This window comes from Ursus americanus, chromosome 25 (assembly GCF_024610735.1).
Source record: "Ursus americanus isolate L20-20 chromosome 25, mUrsAme1.1.p, whole genome shotgun sequence".
NCBI lineage: Eukaryota > Metazoa > Chordata > Mammalia > Carnivora > Ursidae > Ursus > Ursus americanus.
Window position 1 is genome coordinate 13,102,630 of NC_142151.1, and position 26,819 is coordinate 13,129,448.

A 26,819-nucleotide genomic window follows, 5' to 3' on the forward strand; every position below is an offset into this window, starting at 1 on the left:
TCAGAACACACTGCATCCTTTCCTATGTGACTTCCTATACTTTCAGGCACAGAATAATTTCAACAGTTAACTGAATAGTTAACAGTTATTTTATATCATATTATTATTTGTTATATGATTTACTATCATATAATTATATAATATATAAATGTTATATTTAAATGTTTATATATTTACATATGAAAATGTTTACTTTATATTATTTATATGTAATGTTTTCTATATTATATATTTATTATATATTATGTTATATATTACTAATTGAATAATTAATAGTTAATCTAATATACTATAGCAGTTTTGTTACCATTTACCCTAGTGAACTATATCCTATAATTCTCTGCCATGAATTTGCTTTTTCTGACCAAATTCTCTATTTCTTTATCATCTCTACCAATTAGTTCTTGTTTATTCAACAAGACATGGGCCTTCACATATACTTGAGTTTAAACCAGGTTTCCCCAAGCCAGCAATGTTTGTTACACACTGTGTTTTGCTGTTATTAGCACAGTCTGTGTGTGTGTGGTTATGTATATTTAATATGTAATATGTATTGCTAATATTTTTTTTTAAAGATTTTACTTATTTATTTGACAGAGACAGAGAGAGCCAGCGAGAGAGGGAACACAAGCAGGGAGAGTGGGAGAGGAAGAAGCAGGCTCATAGAGGAGGAGCCTGATGTGGGGCTCGATCCCATAACGCTGGGATCACGCCCTGAGCCGAAGGCAGACGCTTAACCGCTGTGCCACCCAGGCGCCCCATGTATTGCTAATATTTAAATATCAGAAGATATTGCAGCCAAAAAAAAAAAAATCTGGATTCATGACTGGATGAGATCTGGTAATATCGACTGGAATTAAATAGAGACCACCCACTATGTTCAGAGCATGTGCTCTCTAGTTCCCCATATATTTACAACTGTTTCATACCAGGCTTAATTACTCATCTGCCTTTTCCACTTAGCCTCTTATACACTTAAATTTTTTACCTTTAGTCTATTCTATGAACTTCAAAGGACAAGGAGATTTAATTTTGAAGATTCTCTTTGTTGTACTGTTTTTACTGCTCTTCCTTTAGAAAAATGAATAAATATAAATTATGTATAGTAATGCATGTGTGACTGTCTTTCTCAATGAAGCTATGCAACTGTGCATTAAATATTTAGTGCTCAAAAGTAAAAGACTTAATTTTTCTATAATATCAATTTTTCCATAATAGTAATTAGCTATCACTAAATAGTTACAAAAACTTGCATTTTTTCCATCTTTAGTCTTTCTCTTTTGTTAAACAAATGATCAACTCTGGACTTTGACAACTTTTTACTCTAGAAAGAACATGAACTACAAAGTGTTCTTTCTTCTCGAACTCTAGTTTGCTTTGGGGGGAAATGCAGCTTACCACTACAAGTCCTGTTGTCAGCATTAAGTGAGTAGTGGGCAGGGCATCCACAAACAAAACCTCCAACTGGCACAGCCAAGCAGAGGTGGGAGCAGTGCCCATTGCTGGAAGCACACTCATTCCACCCCGCCTGCCGAGAGGAGTGAAAGACGAGGATGTCCATCACATAATCCAAATGGCCCTGAATGATGGTGCGGTTTTGGCCACTGGTTTTGTTGGCACGTTCAATGCTGCGTCGGCTCCAGTCCGTCCAGTAGATGTAATCTTGGTACTGAGTTAAGCCAAAAGGATGAGGCAAGTCATCTGCTATAACTTCACGGTTGAGTCCTATTTTCAGAAAGGCAGAAGAGACGGGAGAAGCAGAGGTATGAAATATGTGAGAGTATAAGTCTTATTGGCCAAAAGAAAAAAACAGTTGTAACATATAAAATATTACATTTGTAAGCAATTTAAAATAGAACAATTTATTTAAAAGCAATTTTAAAACCAGACCAGTCCTCTGAAATCAATCCATCTGCAGTCTGACCCCATGCCTCAAACTTATATTCTTGCTATAAATCACTGAGTTTGTTTAAACTCCTACAAATGGTCTATTTACACTGCAATCTTATTTTATCTCCATAAGGGACTATAAGTTGAACTTTTCTTCTTCCTTCGATAAAAAGATAGAAATGAATATAGTGTATTTTACTAGTACAAAAAGTCACTTCAGGAACATCTAGGGAGTTATAAATTCCATTACAAGCCCAGCAACAATGAAATTTCCACAAAATAAAGAGATGTGAATCCACATACCTGGGCCACTATTAATAATAATAAACAGGATACAATGCCAGTCAGAGGAAGAGGAAGAATCTAGACATTCATATGAAGTTCTATTAATAGTACCTAACCAATGGTAAACAGCAGCCACTGATTTCTACATAGAGAGAATAACATACTATCTGTCTGAATAAAAAGAAGTACAGCTTACCAAGCATATTTGAAGATTCTATTAAGTTGGTGTCCAGGTCTGTCCAATAAAGCCTCCTTTTAGCATAATCAATAGTTAAGCCATTTGCCCGTCCCACATTTGGAACTAATGTAGTACGTTCACTTCCATCCATGGCAGCTCGGTCTATCTTAGGTTTTCCACCCCATTCAGTCCAATACATAAATCTTAATTCAAAACAACAGATATTTAACATTTCAGTTTTGGTTATTTGGGAGAAAGGGCCATATTTGTGCACAGTAACTAAATAAAGAAAATACACATTGAGTCAAAGAATTTATTAAAACAAAATCATGGTTATAATTTTTTCAATTATTTTGGCACCCTCAACTAAATATTTTTTCTCATATCCTAAAAAGGAAGTGAGTCAGCTTTCTTTAGTCTTTCCAATGAATTTGTTCCATCCAAAACCCAGAAATTGAAAATAAATTTCCTTACTACAGCTCTTGCATTTATAAAACTAATATTCAAGAAGATACCAAAAAATTAAAGCTCTGGTCTCAGAATCTGATTCACTTCTGCATAAAATATTTTTATATCTTTTTATATATTTCTGAATACAAGTAACTTGAGTTTTTAAATTTTTAGACTTATTTTTTGACTTATATAATCAACTCTCCCCCAAAACAAGTTGCAACAGTACATCAAAGGTAAAAATTAATAGCCTTTAAATGAAGTTAAAAAGCAAAGTCTGAAATGTATTTGGTCACACAGTGCAAGGGAACATACTACACGTACAAGAGTGATGAATCACCTTTTATCGTGTCAGCTGGGCAGTGATTACAATAATCCCTGTGAAATTTTAGAATACTCTCTTGCTTTTATTTTTTTTCAAGTTTTTCACATTAACCTTAGAGCAGCCCCACAGTATAGGCTTTTTACAGATGTAAAGAGGCTAAAGCAATAAAAGAAATGTGAATGATTTAATTTCTTCAACTCAGTCACATGGCAGAGTGAGAACTAGAACCTAATCTTTAGCTAAATGCTTTTGCAACTAAACTAGTAAGGTGCTAGTTCTGAGACATTCTGAATAGTGGGACTAGGAAAGCACTCCACATGCCAACTCTCATCAAATACCTGAGGACAGACATTCACTCCTCAGCCTGTCAGCTGATGGCTGACCTGGTAACAACGCATGAACATGCTTTTCTGAAAATTAAAGTTAGTCCTGGGCTTTGTTTGTATTTGCACTCGTCAGCTGACAGGGACACGCACACAAGAAGCAAGGAGAAACAACTGTGAGAGAAATGTCACAGTTGCCAGCAGCCACATAAACTACAGTCCTTAGTCCCAACTATTAAATCTGTCTGGTAACTAATGCTCAGAGTAAAGATCACCATAATCCAACCAGACCACGTCAGCACAGAGAACTTTCTTTGCTATGGCCTTCTAACCAGATGGTAACTAGCTAATAATGCGATTAATGTGATTTCAAGGGAACTATTTTTAATTACAGATATGGTAAATATGCTTTTATGTTCACACTGTTAACTTCTGCTTTTTAAAAGTGGAATTATTCTTCAAATTCCAGATTTCTTAGCTGTTGGCTTTTTAAAACTTGCTAAATCATGCAACAGGATCACCTATCCTTGAAAAATGTGTTGTGCTGTAAATAAACTTCCATTTATTGAAAAGTTTACTATTTAATATCAAAGTTCTCTAAGCTTATAACAGTGATCAAACTAACTGTCCATTCTAAATTAATGACTATTCTAAAGTGGAGCTTTTTAAAATGCAACTATTTCTTAGTACATGGCATTATTTCAGTGGGTTTTGTAATCTGGTTTAACTTGAGACCAGGATGCAAGCAAATGCAAACTTGATACCTTTAAAAAGGCTGTTTATTAGCATATTAAGTAGGACTGGTAATATTTAAATAATAATCCATTTCACTAGTCTTTCTCTACCTAATGTTAATAACAACAAAAGCAAAATTTAGCAAATAATTTATTCTAAATCAGTGAAATCTCAACTAATGGGTTTTGTTTTTGTTTGTTTGGTTGGTTGGTTGGTTTTTTTTGAAAGTTCAGGAACTTATTTTTACTACAGGGAAGAGATTTGCAGTAGAGTGCTGAGCCCTGAGGGCAACTAATGGGTTTCAAAGATTTTGTTTATTTATTTGAGAGGGAGAGAGAGCATGCAAGTGCAAGCAGTGGGAGGGAGAGAGAGACTCTCAAGCTGACGCCACGCTGAGCATGGAGCCCAAAGTGGGGCTTGATCTAACGATCCTGAGATCATGACCTGAGCTGAAATCAAGAGCTGGATGCTTAACCGACTGAACCACCCAGGCACCCCTCAACTATTGGATTTTAAAATAAAGCCTGCCTATGGTTTAGTTATCAGATTCCTTATAATAAGCACTACTTAAGACATCAAAAATACAATCCATAATTAGGCTATGTGCAACACAGTTGCAAAGAATGCATACATAAAAGCTGTTTACCCTTCAGCAGGGTCCAGTGCAAGAGCTCTGGGACTATCTAAGTCTTTCCACACCAAAACTTGTCGGTGCTGCCCATCCAACTTTGACACCTCAATTCGATTCGTTCCTGTGTCTGCCCAGTACAAGTTCTTCCCCAGCCAGTCTACTGCCATGCCTTCTGGATAATCTAAGCCGAATTCTACCACGTGTTCCAGCGCACTGCCATTCATAAAGGCTCTGCTGATGGTCTGCAAAAATAAGATTAACAACAAAATCACATGGCTTAAGTACAAAACACTATCCAGAAAGCATGTTTGTTTTGGTTTTTATTGGGTGGGAGGATCCAGAAGAGCCAGAGGCATAGTTTCTTAATACAATTCACATATTTTACAAGCACAGGAAAAACCTGATGTCAATCTCTAACAAATGCAACTGTGACCTCAAGTTTTACTCTCAAGCCAGGGAGAAAATTTTATAGTTCTTAGGACCAAAAATTTATTCTAGTAAGACAGCAGAATGACTCTGCTTTTAAAATCTATTAGTAATGTATTAGTAATCAAGTGAAAAAGATATGACCAGAATGTTGTAGACTCATAACTGGTTGTCAGCTTCCTGAAGGTTCTTGAGAGTATGTCATGGCATTCTGTTAATCTGAAAAGATCTCAACAACCTTATACATTATAAAATGTATATAACCCTTATCATATTATTACCACTGTAATTCTGAATCCCTCGAAATTTAAAATCATAATTCAAGCTATTAATAATAGCTGCTACTTCTTGGCAAGCCCTACCTTAAGTACTTTGTACACATATATTTTCATTTAATCCTCGAAATAGCCCTGCAAGATAGGCATTATCTCTATTTTCAAGATGAGAAAACTTAGAAGGCCATAGAGTACAAGTCAAAATATATTTACTTACTTCATTCATTCACTCAATTAATAGATTTTACTGAACGCCATTAAAATTCAACTCTGGCTCCAATACCCCATGATTTTTCCATATTAGACAAATTGTACACAAGTTATCTGAAATAAGTCCAAAACTATCTAGAAGAAGGAAAGATTATTCTTCAGATTTTCTGGTCAGGAGCTCCTCCTTATTGACTCAGTATGCTTTTCAATATTTATTTTAGGAAAAAGAAAATAAAGGTATACTCTAACTCATAATTAGAGTTTTCTACTTCAGCCAGACTGCAAAATTTTGTTTAAAATAAATTAAGAGCCAGGCTTCCATACGCCATTTATATAACTGCTTACTCTTTACTTGCAGAAAATGTCACTCATTATCCTCAAATGGAACAAAGGAGAGGAAGATTATGTCCTGCAGATTTAAGAACACTCAAGCAAAGTATCTTGTATTTTAAAAAAAAAGCACTTAATTAAATACTGAATGGACCTCCCCCTTGACTTCCTTTAAAAAATTAAGAGCTTTTGTTGAATTCTGCCTACTAAGCAATGAGGAAGAGTGATCATCACAGCATGAAGACTTGGACATTTTAAAGCACTCCCTTCTAGTCTTCAGTTTAAACATTCCAATTCTTTTGGCTAACCTTGAGTGATATATCAGTCCAGTAAATGCGGTTGTCTGTTACATCAAAATCCAAAGCAGAAGCTTCTTTGACACCAGTGAGAGGAATGGCCACATTATTATTGTTAGTTTCCAAAGAAATTCGCCTGATATCTGCTCTCCGTGAAAACAAAAGGAAAGCCTCTGGGACAATGCAGGTCTTCATGTCACTGATGAGTTCAAAGCCAATGGGGCAGGCACAGCGGAGGCCCTGAGGCCTATAGAGGCAAAGATGGCTACATCCCCCATTTTCCTCAGCGCAGGGGTTGGAACCTAAAAGAAGCATTAATTATAAAAGGGCACAGAAGGACAAACACACCAACACAATCAACATATTTTCACTTGAAAATGACTAAGTCGTGTAGGTCACAAAGACATATGATTAAATCTGCTCCCAAATATACTTTCGATTCTAATATCATAAATAAACACTATGAAGATTAATAGGGAATAAAAAGCCAGGCGCGGTGGTGCAGGCCTGTAGTCCCACCTACTCGGGAGGCTGAGGCAGGAGGAACACTTGAGCCCAGGAGTTCTGAGTCGTAGTGCCTGCACTATGTTAGTCGGCTGTCCACACGAAGTTAGCATCAATATGGTGACCTCCTGGGAGCAGGATGCCACCAGACTGCCTAAGGACTAGTGCACTGGCCCAAGTCAGAAATGGACCTATGTACTACATTTTGAGTAAGCCTACATTTAAAAGGCCTATTCCTGGTTAAAAAAGAATTAACAGATGATTTCTATATACCCATAAAACATCAACAATTTACACTGCTGCTTTACAAGCCACTACCTCTGAATTTTTCCCATTCCTGATTTCCATCTCAGAAAATTCTGGAATTACTTACCAATGATTCGATGAACATTTGTGGCCTTTAGGCCCATGAGGTCAGGAAGCTGATCTATGATGATTTCCCTCTCTGCGCTTCGTTTGTGTACTCTTTCGATGCTACGTCTCTGCCAGTCAGTCCAGTAAACATAGTCACCCAACAAAGTAAACCCAAATATGTGAGGAATTTTGTCTTCCACTAGTACTCGTCTCCCAGTGCCATCAGTATTCATAACCTTCAAGTTTAAGTTTAAAGACAAGAGGTAAAGATGTGTACTTATTCTTCAAATGTATATAAAAAATAACAAATCCAACTGCCTGTTGTATCAACACTGAAGTGTCATCTTGGTTATTCCTATTATAGCGCTTTCTTTCACAAAAGGATAACATGCTAACTTAACAAGAATGATTTCAAATACTCAGTGTAAGCTCATATTTTATCTCTATTTTTCCAATCTCTTATTACCCTTCCTTCTAAAAATTCTGGCAATATTAGCTTAGTATGTATCTCATCTATTAAGTGACTATGTAAAAATTAAAAATACGATATCCTTACCTGAAGTTTGCTCGTACACTTGTTTTTATATTATAATGTACCTTCATACACATTATTTTATTACATATTTTGTTTTATAACATATTTTATTTTTCCTGAGAGTTTTGTCTTTTTCACATGGAAGGAAATTGAGATTCATATAAGATCACACAGCTTGGAAACATAGTTATTATCTTTTTTAGGACTACTTCCACTTACTGCATTGCTTATTTCATTGTTTTTATTTAAAATTTTTTTGAAAGCCCACAGATAAAAGGGCTCTCAATACATCTCTCAGTCTCCTTAGACTATAATTGTAAATGTATCTGGAGTTTATAACACTCTCTGCAACTAAGTTTCAAGTAACTAGGATTACCTACTCTTTCCAATTACCCTATGTAGCAACATTATTAAATTCATTCTGACACTCTCATTATAAAGGTCAGCGATTTCCCTAGAAGTGGCAAAGGCATCTTTTCTGTCCCTGACATTCCAGCAACATGTACTAACATTCTGTTCTAAAAGATGGAGTAAGTCTTCTAAAGCACGAACTTGTAAGTCCCCAACTGAGACCATTTTTACCATTAAAGTGGCCTGTGTGCCAGGTAAACTAGCTTTCAGAAATGTTATTCGGCTACTAAAAACAAACACGTGCAAACAATGTCTGCCCTCCTACCCACCTAAAAACAGTATCATAATCTTTTATGCAAGTATGAATTTTTTTATCCATAAAATTAGTAGGAAAATAGTCCATGTAAATCAATACTGTGATTGCCTAAATGGAATGACAAACAGATGTTATCTTTATCTCTCCTCTCTAAAATTTTAAAATTCTTGCTGACCTTCCAAGAACAGCCAAACCTTGAAAACAAAGTACTTCAAAATTGAGTGAGCAAAACTGTGCTATATCCTTGTATTTTCACTTGCATATATCAATAAATATTTCAGTTATATCTAATAGAAGAGATTATATTAACTGAATGTTTATCTGTTCACATCAGATACAACAGGCCTTCCATTAAGACAGGTGTATAAATCTGTATTTAAACAATGTTTTTTAGAAGTAAAAAACATAGTTTAAAAGAATTAATAAACACTTCCAATTCCTACATTAAATACTGTTTAAAGTTAATAATTTCTCATTAATTTGAGACATGGGTCTAGATTTTTTTACATTCATATCTTCTTGCAACAGATCTTTCCTGGACATGCTTTATGTCTATGTTATATCTTAAAATTACTTTGGTATTTAAGAGTAAGAGGACTAAGCAGAGAAAAAGGGTCAATTCTGACTAGAATGTGACTTCTAGAATAGCAGGAACCTAATTCATCCATTTATGTGTCAACCATTTCTACTATTAGTCTGACAAAGAACTCAATAAATATTGGTTACATAATTTTTAAAAGGAGATAATTTCCGAAGACACTCAGGAAACCTTCCTAAAAATAGAACTGAAAATTTATGTAATAGTTCTTATCCTTAGATCCTACAGCTTGACCATGTGAATGAATGAAAGGTATTCTTGCCCAAATTTTAAATCCATGTAAAAAAAAAAAAATCGACACTACTCCTTATTTTTGGAGAATGATCCCTCCTAAAAGCAGAGCTCCAAGAGAGAATTTCTGGCCCCATTGTATTATTGCCTGGAAACTGTGATCAGAGTAAAAATCTTTCCTTTATTACACATATAACAGAAACATCTTTATTTTAGGTAGGGAAAGTTTATTTTTAAAAACTCTGTACTTTTACCAGCATCCTAATACAGAGATTATTTCTTGACCTCCACCATCTTCCTCTAACCCCCTTATAAGAACTTCCTCTCAATACTATTTCCTTCCTTCCCAGGATCTTCAATATCTCCCTCTCCATAGGGTCCTTTTCTTCTGCCTTTATCACAACACAATTTCTCCCAGCTTAGAAAGACACAGTTTAAAAGTTGAATGATTCTGTTTTTACTGCCATATTCTTTGAATGTGATCTGTAACAGCTGCCTCCACCTCTTACCACTCATTCCACTCTTACCACTCATTCATTTATCATTTGATAAAGAACAACTTAAAAGATGGCAGCTTTAGTATGAATTTGGATAATGGGCAAAGAATGAAACTGAAAATCATAGTGAGAAAAATAACAAAAGCACAATTCCAAAAGATCCTTTTAGTTTACACAATTAAGCATCTTCTAGTTAGCAGTTACTCTCTATGCTTCCGCTCTCTACAAATCTCCAATCATCCATGTTTTGGCACTACTAGACAGACTGAGATTTCAAATATAAGCTCTATCATTCACTAGGTACTCTTAGGCAACTTCTCACAACTAAAACAGAAAGAGAACTTATATCACTGAATTATTTAAGAATTGAAGAAAATAATATTAAGTATAGAGCACAGTATTGGATATGTAGATGCTCAACAAATGTTAGTTCTTGCCCTTTGAAATTATTTTTTAGTCCCTTAAGGTAAATATAGCTGTGTTTAAATGGCTGTAATGAATTAATTTATTAAAGTGTAGTTCTTCAAAATAAAAACTGATACATTAATATAAAAGAATATGTGGAAATAAAAGACCAAAACAACCACACACTGTTAAACTGAAGAATAAAAACAATGCAGACCCTCTCTATGTCCTGGCAACTGGTGGAAAACTACAGGGCTGCAGCCTTATTCTCATTTCCAACCCCAACTGTATTGTTCGCTTATGCTACTTAGATGTACGTTAACTAAAACGGTAAGTAAAAAGGAGCAAACAGTTTGGTAATTAGATCACATATACTTTTGCTGCTGTACCAGATCCTCACTCTACTCCCCCAGCCCAAAATCAAATATTGACAAACACATCTAATGAATGCAAATCACCATGAAAGACATCATGATGAATGCTCGGAAGTTTGTAAGAGGGCCTCTCGTAGCAAAGGGGTTACAATTTAGTTGAGGAGGTAAACTATATTTACATTAAAATCATACATGTATACCCTTCTCTGGCCTGTAGCTTATCAGGAAAAAGTGTAGGAAATAGTAGGAGCTCAAATCCATCTTGAAGAATTAGAAGAATTTTGACAAAGAGAGAAAAGGATTTTTCAGAATATAAGAGAAATAACACATGTTAAGACACAAAGATGCCTTGTGTGACTGACTTTGAAAGAAATGCACTGAGGCAGAAAGAACACAAAAGGGACTCAAAGGAGACAGCATTAGGCAGATACCATCGTATGGCAGGTATAAAAATTCCAGGATGAGAACTACAGAAAACAAAATACTTCTGAGAGCACTTAAAGGAGGGTGACATGACAAAATTCTATTTCAGGAAGACCTCATTTACCTCTATCACTGTGTTCTGATTGTGCTAAAAATAAACATCTTCAATACAGAATTATGGTTAATAACATATTTTCATTTACTGTGGGATGGTAATGGAGGTCCAAAATCTCTTATCTGAAAGTCTTAAGGCCAGCCATATTTCCGAGAATTCAGGTTTTTTGTGGTATTTAGAAAGGTGAACACAATGCACATTTAGTACATCACCTCTACCTGGGTCCAGGGCAGCACTTTGTTGCCAAACACGTTCATATTTTGTGCAGTAAAACATATACATAGTCCCACAAAGGGGGACACATGAAGACTCCAGATAGTCTTATAGTGCTTCGAGTCAGGTTTTCCACCAAATGAATTAGCAGAAATAACTTGGTTTTGAGAGCTTTTTCATTTCAGAATTACATATAAAGGATTATAGATTAGAAATGCTTTGGTCTAGGCCCTTGTCAAAACTGGTGTTTGGATCAGTGTTAATGCTGCTCTAAGTGCAAGACCAGGGTCTCAGGAAAAAGAAAAAAGACCAAAGGACATATGAAAAATCCAAGGTTTTTAGCAACATCTGTCGAACAACAACAAATGGTAAAAAAGTTCTTACAAAGATGTTTAGATTAGCAGAGTGGCCAGGAACTCAAACACAGTTACCTAAAAGCCCCTACTAAGGATTTGGTAGCTTTACCTACTAGAGCATTAGAGGCCCTTCTAGCTAATCCTCCTTCTTTCACTTCAAAAGCAAAAACTAGAACTCTTTTTTTTTTCCCTTGGGGTGGGGAGGGGCATGGTGGGAGAAAGAAAATAAAGTGCACATTAAAGCTAGATATATCACATTTACTTCCAATTAAACAATGTAATTCAGATGTGCTAAAGATTTTTTAATGTAATTTTATAAGCACACTGTTTCCCTTAATTCCCTATCTTCCTGTTTTTATCTGTTGCAGTTTTTACAGCAGGGTCAAGTCTAGAACAGTGCTGCCCAAGAGAAATATTTAAGCCCCAAATGTGAGTCATGTGTGTAATTTTACATTTTCTAGTAGCCAGATTTTAAAAAGTAAAAAGGAACAGGTAAAATTAATACTAATACTGTATATACTGTATTTTATCTAATCCAAAATATCCAAAATATCTTTATTTCAACATGTAACCAGTACTTAAAAATTTCTTAATGAGACTTTTATCGTTTTTTTCATACTACGCCTTCTTAGTATGCATGTTAGACTTCAAGCATCTCTCGTTAGAGTAGCCACTTTCTGAGCGCTCCACGGCTGTAAGTGGTCACTGGCTACCCTAACGGACTGTGCAGGATTAGAATTTCATGGTGGTGACTATACAGCCTACAACAAAATTAATGTACTGCTTTTTTAGATTACATCTCTGTCCATTCACACACCTGCCTGTGACAGGGCTGCCCTATGCCCCTCAAGCTTAGTAAAGCCACAAACAATTAAGTGTCTTCCATATGGTCTTTCCTCCCTCTTCAGCTATACTATACGTAATTCTAATATGGGTTTAAAATTATTTTTAAAAAATGATTTCTGATGGGAAAAAAATTGATAAAATAATGTTTTTCAGCTTTTATCACATTTGAAAGTTTAAATTTCAACACTAGCTGAGACTTATAAGAACAAGGACAAAGACTTGATTCTTTCATTTCTTTTAGGTTATCCCAACATTTAAGTGTTACAATCACAGTTATATTAATAAGATAATCCATACCTACCATCTCCTTGGCTCTCCCACTAAGACAGTATTCTAGAGTGACCGTGTACTAATAATAATGGTTAAAGCTGATGGTTCGTGAGAATCTTTATTCTGCTTTACCGCATGTCTGAAATTTTTCATGATTAAAAAAAAAAACACAAGGAAAGATAAGGTGCAAGTCCAAGGGCACTTTAATAATAATAATAATAATAATAGCTGTCATTAACAAATGCGGTTATCACTTTTGTTGGTATGATGTGGAAAGCAATTAGAATCCTCTGAAGAGATTAAGGGATCAACAGCTTAAAAAATCTGATTGGGAGACTTTACATCTAAAGAACCATATATTTCCCTTTTATACAGAGTCCAATGATTACTTTCTGAACTCCGTTTCCTTCCATTACTTTTGCAGAGGTGACACTTCTATTAGAAAATGGCTTTTCCCCTAAATATTTCTCTTTTACCAGCCACACAATCTCTACTGGCAGAAGCAACACAGTGAAAAAGAACATGCTGCTTTGTCTCTAAGGAAAGCACTATTACATTTCCCAAACCCAACAAGTAACAGTTTTGGACAGGTTACTAGGTTTGTAAATATGGTTTTAAGCCCCTTATGTTTAAAATAACAACACAAATCCTGGTTAAAGCTTGCTTGTACATTCTGAACCCAGAACAAATGAACCATTTTAAGCGATTCCAAAAGATTACCCTTATGCTTTAAAAGTTGAGCCAACACTAATTAAATCTTCTGGCAGCTTTTGAGGGTGTGCTTTGCTGTATTACCTCAGAGTGGTTTAATTAGTTAAACTGAAATTGGGCTTCTGTCACTTCTAAAATCTACCTCCAAATCTGAACCAGAGTCTCCAGTGGTTTCAACTGCTTCAACCACATTGTGGTAGGGATTTAACTATTCTGAGGCATTCCCAAATATTACAAACCACACTGAGAATATAGGCTACAACAGGAAACAGATGTGGGTTAACCAGAGTATCTCCATAGGAAGGAGGTAATAGCAAACCTTCCATAGATACCACATCTGGTTTTTTGAGCAGTTTCATCAGCTTATGAAATGTCAAGGCAAGATTACCCATGAAATTTTGGAATGTAGCCAGTCTACTACCAAAGTTGTTGCTATACAACCTCACTTGACTAGACACGTTCAAAAAATAGATGACAACAGGACAACCAGGCACCTATCATAAAATGAGCTAGAGTGGGAATACTAAGTCATCCTAAAAGAAAAGCTTAAATTATGCTCACAATGAACCATTCCTCTTCTAATGTTCCAGCCAATATCCAAAACAAGTAGTGAATTAATATTTATATATAAAGAGACAAAAGATCTCATTGGAGGCTGATAATAGGGTATAAAATATAATTTCGCACAAATGGTATTTTTAAAAATGGACTATATATCCAAAGAAAGACAGTTCAATCATGAAGGAGCTCACTGGGGTGACAAGTAAAGAGAAATGCTTTGGAACTAGCAGGGGAAGTAAAGAGATGCCATGCACCTGTGTAAAAGAACGTAAGGGCAAATCACAGTCCCGCATTTAAAGCCTTTTAACTTAGGTCAAGACTTATTATGTCTCAGTAAATACAAGTGATTTTTAATGTGAAAAGAGAAAATATCATAGTTTCATTGGGTAGTTTTATTTTTTCAAGGAGTCATGCTTAGAGCATTAAACAACTGCAGTTACTATGCTCTTTTAACAGAGAGAGCTAAGAATTGCTATTGTGACCAAAGCTTTCTAAAACCAAAATTACTCAGGAAAACTAGAAAATTAAAACAGATTTTCAGTTCAAGGCATCATTACGATGAATACACCACCACCTTGGTCAATTATACTCAACTCCTTCATGAGACACTTCTTAGAGTCCCACTGTCCTAGGGCCTTCAAAAAACTCTAATACAGGAAACTAAGTATGTTAACAAGGGAAAAGTGCTCTCTTTCCTTTCATTCTCTTCAAGCACAACTAAAATAAGTTCTATTTGGAGTCTGAGTAGAAATAATAATAAACACCTTATTATTGAAAGGCAACATACTCCAGTACCAGTGAGTATGCCTTACGTTCAGATAGTTTTTATTTATCATTTTTTAAAGTAGGTTTGTTTTTTGTTTTTTAAGTAATCTTTCCACCCAGCGTGGGGCTTGAACTCACAACCTTGAGATCAAGAGTTGCATGCTCCTCCGACTGAGCCAGCCAGGCACCCCCCAGATACTGGTTTTCAAATACTATTCTTCAGGAGCGCCTGGGTGGCTCAGATGGCTGAGTGTCTGCCTTCGGCTCAGGTCATGATCTCCAGGTCCTGGATAGAGCCCCGCATCAGGCTCCCTGCTCAGTGGGGAGCCTGCTTCTCCCTTTCCCGCCGCCTCTCCCCACTGCTTGTGCGCGTACGCTCTCTCTCTCTCTCAAAGAAATAAAATCTTTAAAAGATATATACTATTCTTCATTAAACAGAACTATGGCTCCTTAGAGTAATAGTTGATTCCAGGGCTGAGGTAAGAGAAATGTAAGATAAAGCTGAATATATTGTTTCAGAAAGTGCTTTAAAATAATGGAGGTTCCTTGAAAAATTAAAAATAGAATCATCACATGATCCAGCAATCCCACTTCTGGGTATGTATCTAAAAGAACTGAACACAGGATCTCAAAGGGATATTTATCTGAGCATCCATGTTCACTGCAGCATTATTCATAATAACCAAAAGGTGGAACTAACCTAAATATCCACTAATGACTGAACGGATGAAGAAAATGTGGTGCATACATAAAAGAAAATATTATTCAGCCTTTAAGAAGAGAACCTTGTTATGTGCTACAAAATGGAGGCACTATGAGGATGTTACGCTAAGTGAAATAAGCCAGCAACAAAAAGATAAAACTGTATGATTCCACTTATTCCACTTTATGATTCCACTTTAGGTATCTAAAGAAGTCAAACTCTTAGAAACAAAGTAAAATGGTGGTTGCGTGAGCAGAGGGGAAAAGGAAGCTGTTTGACAGAATTTCAGTTTTGCAAGATGAAAAAGTTTTAGAGATTGTGTTGTACAGTAACGTGCATATAATTAACACTACTTGACTCGGTTTCAAAATGGTTATGATGGTAGGTTTTATGTTATGTGTTTGTTTTTTTACCACAATTAAATAAAAGAGATGGAGGCTCATGAAAAGGTCACAGGAATCAAGTTGAAAGGGCTACTAATGCCAATTCTGGGATAATTTTTCAACCATACAATGATAATAATGGAATATAACCTTATAATATTCTATAATTTTATAGAATAAATATCCATGGTTCTATATTAATATACATATGAAAAACAGAATAGAGGCTAGGGAACAGCTCTTCCTTACAGGAAAATTCCAATTAATAAATATAATAGGAATAATGGAAATCGTATCAATGTTAATTTCCTGATGTTGATCATTGTACTATGAGTATGTAAAATGAAACTGGGATTCTATTATTGCAAATTTTTTGTTTAAGTCTGAAATTAACTCAAAATGAATAGTCTAAATAAAGGGCAACATAGCACAATATATAAAGTACTGTATTAGGAATCAGGAAGGTGGAATTCGCTCTTTTTTTTTTTTTCTTAAATAGAAAGTTCTAGGGGCGCCTGGGTGGCACAGCGGTTAAGCATCTGCCTTCGGCTCAGGGCGTGATCCCGGCGTTATGGGATCGAGCCCCACATCAGGCTCCTCTGCTGTGAGCCTGCCTCTTCCTCTCCCACTCCCCCTGCTTGTGTTCCCTCTCTCGCTGGCTGTCTCTATCTCTGTCAAATAAATAAATAAAATCTTTAAAAAAAAAAAAAAAGAAAGAAAGTTCTATGACCTTAGGCAAAATAAAAGAACTAAACTAAGCAAAAAGCGCCAAAGAACGCTGAATTTTACGAAGAGAAACGGGGAACAGAAAGAACAAATGTTTCTGTGAGCATTTTATCTAGAAACTATAGCTAATTTTATGAGAACTAAAAGCAGCTTTTTTATGCAAAAACAATTTTGAAAACCCATGAAACACTGTTTACCTACTATCTTGAGACTAATAAAATCTACTATGGCACAGGAGGGTTTTTTTTCATATTTTAAGAATAACACTGTAGCTAAAACACGAAAGCAGTATTATAAATCTTAACCAAATATAAAGCCAAGTCATTAGTCAAGCCAAAATAAAAAATAAATGAACAACAAAAACAAAAAACTCTGAATAGGGGTGATATTAATTGCATAAAGCCTCTAACTTCATTCCTACTTAGAAACTCTAGAAGCCAGAAAATTTCAGAAGCTCGTAATTATAAATGAAATACTAAACAAATACCAGTCTGCTGAAAATCTCACTACAACCAAAGGAATTCTAATCATTCTCCAAGATTTAGTTATTTCAGATCAAATCTAACAAAAAACATTATAGTTCAGTGAATGAACGGTTTGGTAAATCTATGAGTTCAACAAAAAAATAGGGCCTGCATTGTAGTATTCTTAGAAGGTCTAAATTTTTAAATTGTAAACTACACTTAAAGTGCAAAAAAACTGAAGAAGAAGCCTTTCTTCATTATGGGTAACTTAAGGAATAACTATTATACAGAATCTTTAAATAGCTGGTGATAATTTTAAATTTAAGTACAAAGTTAAAACACTTGTCACTTTTAACTGCTCAATGTTTTGCAAATTCCCTCCCAAGAAGTCCTAAAATTGTGGTCTTTGCCATTATTTGACTGCCTACCCTCTCCAAACCCTCTAAAAAACAGTAAAAATAAAATGGCTATGACCCCTGTAAAAGTATAATAGTTTCCCACCTACAGAGAAATAACCTCCTGAAAATTAATGTTTTACATGGACTCCATTAGTAAAAAAAACATTTACATGTTTGGCTAATTTCAAACAACATCTTTAAACGTTTATTTAAACCTCCCAAGCACGTTAATAATGGAATAGCTTGTATACAGGTCAATACAAAAACATAAACAAATATTACAAGGAGAAGTTGCTTTCAGTAAAATTGAGTTACTAAAGATTTTGAAACCCCAACAAGAAAGTTTTCTTTAGTTAATAGGGATTCACAATGCACAGTATAAGGAAAAATTTAAAGAAAAAAGAAAATATTCATGTCATCTGAATATAAATTTCCTTTAAGCAACTCTCCCAAGGCAAATGTATTATCTGTTCTTAATCCAAAATAACGCATTTAGTAAAAAAAAAAAAAAAAAAAAAAAAACCACCAGAAAATGCTATAATGGGAAGAAACCTAAACATCATCTGGTTTAAATGATCGTACTGGTCAAGATACAAAGACCAGATTATTATGTGAATTATCTAAGGTCACTCAGTTAAATGGAAAATCAAACAAGAATTAAGGTTAGGGTCTGCTATTACAAAATGTTTCAATAAAGATCTAGAGATTACCACTCATAACTAAAATACCGTTACCAACTGTAAAGAAGCTAACTTCTCTTCTTAAGAAAGTAGGACATTAAAATCAGCACTCTTTTACTTCAGGAATACAAAAACCAAAGGAACAAGAAAGGAAGATTGAAACTAAAAATATTTCCACACATATTAAATGGTTTTATACTAAAACAAGAGAAGAAGGGTAACAACAGAACATTTTAAAAACGATCCAAGAGCAAGTTCAAACTTGGTCACTAAAATAACACGCATGAGATTTTTCTAATTTACAAAGATAAAACTATACTAACTCCTAAGTGAGGCAAAGTATCTTGTTTGGTGAGGCTCTAAGGGTTTGTTGTGGCATTTCAGGAAAGCATGATTACCTCATCATCAAGGTTTCCCTCATTATATATGTGCAATAATTTTTTTAGAGTCAGACAAAGTAGAGTGGATAATGAGACAACAGGGTATATAATTAGATGATGTACTCTGCAGATTATAACAAGTTAAATAATGTTGCTTGAATTGTACATCAAAAGGTAACTTTCAAATAGGAATTCAAAAATATGTTATCATAAAAGACACCCCAAACAGATGCAAGATGATATAAAAGAATGGCATCATGTTTACAACTCAATGAATATAAGCCCCTAATCCAGGTCTTCTGTTGAGCTGAGGAATCTGATGATGGTGTTTATCAATATCATTCTTCAGTTATAACATGCCAGGAACAAATGGGGGAAAATATACATTCACATACATTCATATAGTTTTGTAAAGTAGCAGAAATGGGCAAAGATTCAGGTACGTAGGCTCATTATCTTGAATATTTCTCTAAAACTGAAAATAAAATCAATTTTAAGGAGCACTGAATATTATAAACTGGCAAAGATTCAAAAGGAAGTACTTGTTGGTACTTGTCATATAATCAAAAGAGCTTTATCTCAACAGCAGATGATTATATTATTACAATTTCTTAAGGAAGAATTAATCTTAGAAACGATTAAAAAAAATCATCGTAAATGGGCCCTTGTGTACTTTAACAGACTTTCACAATACACAAGCTAAAGAAGCCAGACAAAGAAATTACAAAGGAATCTGAATACTTGGAAAACAAATTAGGATATTGATAAAACAGAGGAAGTTGTCATGAGGGGAAAATGTAGTCCTACAATTTTAGGCTTAGAATATGAAATAGATCATTCACCAACTGTTAAGTTTTCAGCACACATCCTACACAATAATACCCTCTTTATTCAAAATTTCTTTATACTTAAAGCCCTAATAATCTGTTTCCCAAAGTTGTGCCAGGTATAATTAAACTTGGACAAAACTACCTCTGGACATTATATTCTCTAAAGCAGGAAAATTTATAGTAAGAGACTAAAAAATTTACATACCCTTAAAGTAGGTAAGAAACCTCTTTTTATCTGTAACTAGTAGGTATTATTGCGTTTGTCAGAAGCTCAAAAACCAAAGAAGGAAAAAGGATATAAAAAGCATTTAATAAAAAAATAAACTGTGAGAAAAATTTGATGTCATTTTCAATAAAACCAGTGATTCAAAACACAGTGATTAATTTTGTCAATCAGGTAAGTTGTATATGAGAAAAGCATCCTCAAAACAAAACGAAACAAAAAAACCCAAGCTAATAGTAACATTCTTAACTTTATATAATGGCAAGAAAATGCTTTAAACTTCTAAATTATCAATGATATGTCTTTGCTACTGAAAAGCGTAGTGCATACCCTCAATGCAATAGATCTTTTTGGCAGCGAAACCTGACCAAGAAAAATATGAATGCTGTTAAGACACAATGTGCTTTTGCCCACTGAAGGGTCTTATAAAATAGAAATAAAGGCTTATTTGATGATTGTCCTATCAGAAAAACAGAAATGATCCTTTCTGCTAATGCTTTAGTATTACATAAGGAAGCCCCAGAACACTACAGTAAAAACTTGGGTGGGCACAGGGGTGGGGGGGGGGGTTGCAGGGGAGCTCAGTGCAGACAAGTAAACAAGAAGCTTGTTTGTAAAAGGTGATGAAATGATTTTAGCATAATGAATAAGAAGCATAAACAAGTACCAGCAGGTACCTTTTATATAACACCTACAGATAAGTGGTCACTATCAGCTGACAAGTAGGGAAATCAGATATATCCTCACAGACCCATTCTTTTTCTCTTTAAGATTTATTTATTTACTTGAGAGAGAGAGAGAGAGAGAGAGAGAGAGCGCTCGCGCTCGAGTGCGAGCACAAGGGAGAGGGAGAAAGAGTCCCAAGCAGACTCCCTGCTCAGCATGGAGCCCGACACGGAGCTCCTCTATTCCATGACCCTGAGACCACAACCCAAGCCAAAACCAAGAGTAGGACACCCAACCAACTGTGCCACCCAGGCACCCCTAAACACATTCTTATATTAAAGCATCAGCCAATATTATAACTATCTTTTAAAAAATGTGGCATCATTAGCAACTCCCTGTCTCCCCTCGCTCTTTGCAGAAGCTGGTTATAAACCTCAGATAACCTACTTGTTCTTTCTGCCACTCTGCATGATAAAAACCCAATCTTTGAAACCTGCAGCTCTCCAATATACCCAGCATCTGGTTATATCACCACTTACAAAAAAGGAAGTGAGAACCTGATCTAAGGAATCTCCACTGACAGCACAGAGAGCACAGATGGGTGAACATTCTGAGCTCTTCCCACAAAACGAAGAGCTTCCTATGCCTTACAGTTGCTACATAAAAATTTACCAAATCACGATCTTTTCTTTTCAAATGTACCATAAACACATATAGGGCAGTGTGATCCCAAGTAAACTCAAAGTCTTCCAGAAGAGAACAGGGCTATACAACTATTATTTAATATTTTCTTAGAGTCCCAGGAGAAAGCAGCTTTCATTCTTAGACATGACAAAAAGCTGGGAAACTTTCTTTAAAAAAAAAAACAAACTGTAGTTGATACACAATGTTACATTAGTTTCAGGTGACTGAAAAAATCTACTAGGAGGATTTCTTAAGAGTATTGGACCAGAAGAGAGCACATCACCTAGACCAGGGTAAGATCAGTAGTTAGGATCCCCTGCTACATACCAAAAGCTAACAAATAATCTCTTCAGAAAAAGAAGCATTTAAAAAATTATATATTTTTCCCAAAGTTTTCAAGCTCACTATATTCAATCTACTATCAAGTAAAGTGAGATGGAAAGCTGGTTGTGGCAGTTGCTCCTATAGCTACCATTAGTCTCAGAAAGAGAAACTAACAGTTTTTCTCCCCCCAGTTATGCAAGATTATTTTAGATGAAGAGCTGTGCTCTTTCCTTAACATGCCATATACCAGAAATTTTACATATCATCATAAATTAAGAAGAATAAATAACAATACCTGCTCTCTTTACTTCCCAGATGTGTCTATGAAAAGAAAATGACAAAAGCACTGATGCTCAATTAGAGGAACTTCAAAAGAATCTCCAGGGGAAAGAACAAGGGGAGGTTTTTGTATGTATAATCTGGCAGAGATAGATGTACCACCAACCCCAAATAATCTGTCAAAAAGCGGACAGAGAGTAAACCTGGAAGAAGAGAAATAGATGTGAAAGGCAGGCTTTTAAGGATGCTGGTACCACTCGAGGAAGAAGGAAAGAAGGAAGTGAGGGAGGAAATGACACCACTGCATATACATGTGTATATCGCTCAAGAAGAAAGAACAGGCTGGAATGAATGCTAATTTTAAGATCTACTGCACTTACTGCAAACCAAGAAAATAAATCCTGTTTCATCAATATTATATGTTGTTAGATAATGATTCATTCTTATTCTCAAACACTGTCACTCAGAACCTCCAAAAGTTCGCACTTCTCTACCTAAATCCCTCCTAAACTATTTGATTTTGAATAAATTTCTACACTGAAAGTGACCTGAAGTGTGAAAAATAAGACATGAAATATTCCCAGTAAGAAACAAATGTCTTATTTACAATCTAATCAATCAGTCATAGTAAGCTTAAAAAGATACCAAATATAGAATTTTAAAAATCCCTACAAAATGATAAATCTTCCCTTATGTACAAACATTCTTATGGACACATGAGCTTTAAACTGTTTTTCTAAGAGTGGTAATACATATACCCTCACGTATGGTCCACAGCTGGTCAACAATACACATTTGTGAACTGCTTGGGAATGGGTGTGCAATTTGTACTCAGGCTGGCCCAAGTAGGAAGCTAATAGCCTGTCTAAAAAAAAAATGAACCCATAACTTTGGTCTCATTAGCGCTGCACTCTAAGCTGTTAAAGATTCAAACACTAATTTGGATTTAAGGAGGGGGACAGTGAAACACTAAGAGGGAGAAAATTTATATAGTCAAGTCTATGCAAAATTTTCTATTAATGCAAACCAGCTGCAAGAATAAGAAATGCAGTTTTCAGTATTTGAGCCTTGTGGAATACTAATGGATTTTTCTATTCCAAGTTTCCATTCTGAAAAGAAGGCCCTTTAATTCACGATTCCCTCAGAGTCCCCGGCACTCCTAAGAGCTACCTTTCTAAAATAATGGCTTTGGAGACCAAATTATCTATCTGTTAGGAGATATGTGCTGTGGCTCTGAATAGCCATTCTAAGCTATTCCTTATATGAGAACTCATGCATCCCCCAAAGAAATATTGTTAAAGAAATTGTTTTAAGTACGTGATCCATAAGACCTCTAGCACAGCCTAACTCTAAGTTGTGAAATTTAGGGTTCACATTCAACATCAAGGTATATGTCATCTACAAAACATTGTGATAAACCACTGATTTATTGTGATTCACCACTGGTTGTTTCCACCACAATTCTATTCTGATTGCTACAACTTAATTCTACCATACAGTAAATATTTCCCCCCAAGCTTTGGTTAATTAATCTTTCTCCTATACAGCTCATAAATCAATTTAAAAATTGTTTGCATGTAACCACCTTAATACTTAATATATGCTACCACCTGCCTCCAACACCAGTAACAACAAAAGTTATATATACACATATGGGCTTTGTTCTCCTGACAGAACTATCAGTATAAGTAATTAATATAGGTCTTATATAATACTTGATTTGTGAAGAAACTGTCCCTCTAGGAAATTCATACAGTGGCTTTATCCATAATGAGGAAAATCACTCGCATAAGCTTTTAGGACTAGAAATAGAGGAATATCCATTTCTCATGCCAGTATAGCTCAGAAATCTTAGGGTTCAGTTGAAAAGAATACATAATCCCTAGCATCCTGAAAGTTGAATAAAATTTCCGTAAAAGATACTCTGGCACCCCAGACAAGAGGCAAGAATATTTGCATCAAATTAACATCAACTTAAAAACCATTATAAAACTGGTTTTAAAATGAAAAAGCAAGAACAAACCTCAATTTTGTCTGTTTTGGCATCTCCCCAGTATATTTTGCCTTCATCATAATCCAAGGCTAAACCATTTGGCCAACCAAGAGAAGTGTTAACCAACACTACTCGGTCAGAACCATCCAGAGCTGCTCGCTCAATTTTCGGGATTTCTCCCCAGTCAGTCCAATACATGTACCTACAGAAGTATACAGAAAATGAGCTAAAAGCAGATAATAAATGGTAACTTTCAGATATTCTAAAGGTGAGGTCCACCCCTCATATCACACTGGAATCAGTTAACAGCATAGAAGGAAAAAAAAAATAGGACTTAAACATACTCAAAATCTATGTTTAAGACATAACAGCAGTATATACATGCTTGAGGAAATTTTCAGATCAAATAGTGTTTTCTAGAACTGAAAATAAAAACGCCTTCCAGGGGGGTGGCTCAGTTGTTAAGCATCTGCCTTCGGCTCGGGCCACGATCTCCAGGTCCTGGGATCGAGCCCCACATTGAGCTCCACACTGAGCCCCATATGAGGCTCCCTGCTAAGCAGGGAGTCTGTTTCCCCTTCTCCTTCTGTCCCTCCCCCTGCTCATGCTCGCTCTCTCTGTTTCTCTCTCTCAAATAAATAAAATCTTTTTAAAAAATGCCTTCCAATAATGAGATTCCATTTTTAGTTAGGTTTTTTCAAAATATTTTGTACTCCTTCCCACTAACAGTCATCTTTTTTTCCCTAAACTTTTTATTTAAGTAATCTCTACACCCAAAACGGGGCTTGAACTCACGACCCCAAGATCAAAAGTTGCATGCTTTTCGTACTGAGCCAGCCAGACACCCCAGTCATCTTTTTTTCTTGCTGGCTTGTCATCTCTAACACAAAAAGGCTATCCCAATAGTAATATTCAGATGACAAATTGAATTCCCAAAATAACTAACTCTTTCTGTAGTGCTAAGTAACTGCTGTGGTTCCTAGGAGTTTGAGCGGCTCCAAGGCACTGATATACACTGAAGTGTAATAATTTGTCACTATGTTCACCCTTAGAATGAATCTCATAGTAACAAATAACATTGGTGAGCATACAGAAAGCTGTGTTTCCCTGGATTGTGGTCAGGGTGTTATGACCAAAAAAAAAGAAAAAAAAATTCAAGTCATTCACATATCTTGGGATATACAAAGTAAGATATATCCTTTACCATATCATTCTAGAAGTTTCGAAAATGGGATGAAATTAAATCTTCTAGGGGAAGAGAAAGAATTCTGAAAACAATTTCTTTCCACATTTTTCATGGTCATGATGCAACCTCAGCAAAATCTGTAGCCAACACCCAAAGTCAGCAAGCATTGACTTAATTTAGAAAGAAAAAGTATTAAAACATTCAAGGAAAAAAAAATTCTTTAGCAATTCTTTAACTTGAGATTTTATTCCAATCACTATGTTCGAAAAATGAACAGCCACTGAAGAGCTGTTTATTGAAAACCAACACACACTTCATATTGTTTTTGTCAATGTTTTTAGGAACCTATAGAAAACAGAAACACCAAGCAAAATTTTCTATCAGCAGAGCTTCTTACCCAACCATGGGATCTAACACAATGGCTCGGGGTTCCTCTAAGTCCTCTGAAATCAAGATCTTCCTCATGGTCCCATTGAGCCTTGTCACTTCTATCCGATCAGTGCCAGTGTCTGTCCAATAAAGATTTCGGGCAACCCAGTCAACAGCAATACCATCAGGATGCGCAATTTGAGCAGTGACCACAAACTGACTGCCAGATCCATCTATGAATGAGCGGCGTATGGCCCTCACTTCATCGTCAGTCCAGTAGATATAGCCTTCCACAGGATCATAATCTATGGCAATGGCATGACGGATGTCTTCTAACTGTAAAACAATGTCCGTGAAATCTGGTGTATCCAAAGAAATGCGTCTCAAGTCTGTCCTTCGTGCTAAAAGCAGTAATTCAGTGGCACCTAGAACAATAAAGTGAGATAAATGAAGAAAAAATTGAAACCCACAGTCAAAATTTAGTCACTCTAAATAAAGAATGCAGAACTTCTTCGGGAATTGAAAAGTAAAGGAGTAAAAAAGGATACTCAGGGTCCATTTAGGGTGGAAATGGAAAGTAACATAGTGACCTAGGAATAGCTTGACTATGAGGTCAAGCTCTATAATGGCTCAGCTCTCCAAATCAAGTTTTGATTCCTTCTCTGGTTCATTTGTTATATAGCCCCTGGAATTAATAACAGCTACTTAAAGGTATAATGAAGAGTGACTACATAACGACTAAGAAGTTGAGTAGCTGAATATTAAAGGAAGAAGGAGACATAGGATATAGGTCCTTTGTTTGAGAAGTATGTTTACAAAGGTAAATGAATCCAAGACAAAGATCTTTTGTGTCTGATGAGAATGTTCCAAAATTGGATTGTGATGGTTTCGCAACTGTAAATTAGTTAAAAACCACTGAACTGTACACTTGAAATGACTGAAATTTATAGTACGTAAATTATATTTCAGTTAAGCTGTCTTAACTAAGACAACTATAAGGCAATACCTGACATAATTAATGACAAAGAGGGCTATGGTGAAGGAAAAAGCAGCAGCAAAGAAAGTGAATCAGAAAAAACACTGGTTAAGAGTAAGAGTTGTGGATCTGACAGAGCTGTTGGATTCAAATTCCTATTCAAACTTAGGCAAAACTTCATCTCTCTAAACCTAATTTCTTCATCTATATCCCACAAGGTTGCTGTGAGGATTAAATAAGATCCATGTAATATTCAGGAATGTACTGAACATGTAAGTATTTGATCAATGTTAGCTAATATATTATTACTAACATTAGAAAAGAAACACTTTCAAATTTTTATTTCACTGAGTTTTAGATTAGATTTATTTACGAAAATTTTTTTTTTTAAGATTTATTTATTTATTTATTAGAGAGAGACAGCCGGCGAGAGAGGGAACACAAGCAGGGGGAGTGGGAGAGGAAGAAGCAGGCTTCTAGTGGAGGAGCCTGATGTGGGGCTCGATCCCGGAACGCCGGGATCACGCCCTGAGCCGAAGGCAGACGCTTAACGACTGCGCCACCCAGGCGCCCCATTTATGAAATGTTTTTAACTCAAAGTAGTATTCAATAAAAACACAGCTGAGAATGAAGACATTAAGCTCAATCTTCTGTTTTAATTTTTTAATGTTCAAGTAAAGCATCAATAAAATCATCTAAGTATAAAAGATAGTAAGCAAGATGACATCTGAAAGAGTAAAAAAAAGATTCCCAAAGAAGTGAGTCTAAAAGAAAAT

At 35.4% G+C, this 26,819-nt stretch overlaps 1 protein-coding gene across 2 annotated transcripts in view; it reads right to left on the minus strand.

Moving 5' to 3' along the window:
* LRP6 (LDL receptor related protein 6) overlaps window positions 1–26,819 on the minus strand; it is a 192,066-nt gene that overhangs the window by 68,592 nt on the left and 96,655 nt on the right. For both annotated transcript variants that reach the window (XM_087855642.1, XM_045781475.2), the window contains exons 6-12: window positions 25,096–25,492; window positions 23,543–23,714; window positions 7,232–7,448; window positions 6,367–6,656; window positions 4,833–5,059; window positions 2,372–2,556; window positions 1,399–1,725 (exon numbers count right to left, since the gene is read on the minus strand). In XM_087855642.1, the coding sequence (XP_087711768.1) occupies window positions 1,399–1,725; window positions 2,372–2,556; window positions 4,833–5,059; window positions 6,367–6,656; window positions 7,232–7,448; window positions 23,543–23,714; window positions 25,096–25,492 (1,815 nt within the window). The remainder of the gene's footprint in view (window positions 1–1,398; window positions 1,726–2,371; window positions 2,557–4,832; window positions 5,060–6,366; window positions 6,657–7,231; window positions 7,449–23,542; window positions 23,715–25,095; window positions 25,493–26,819) is intronic.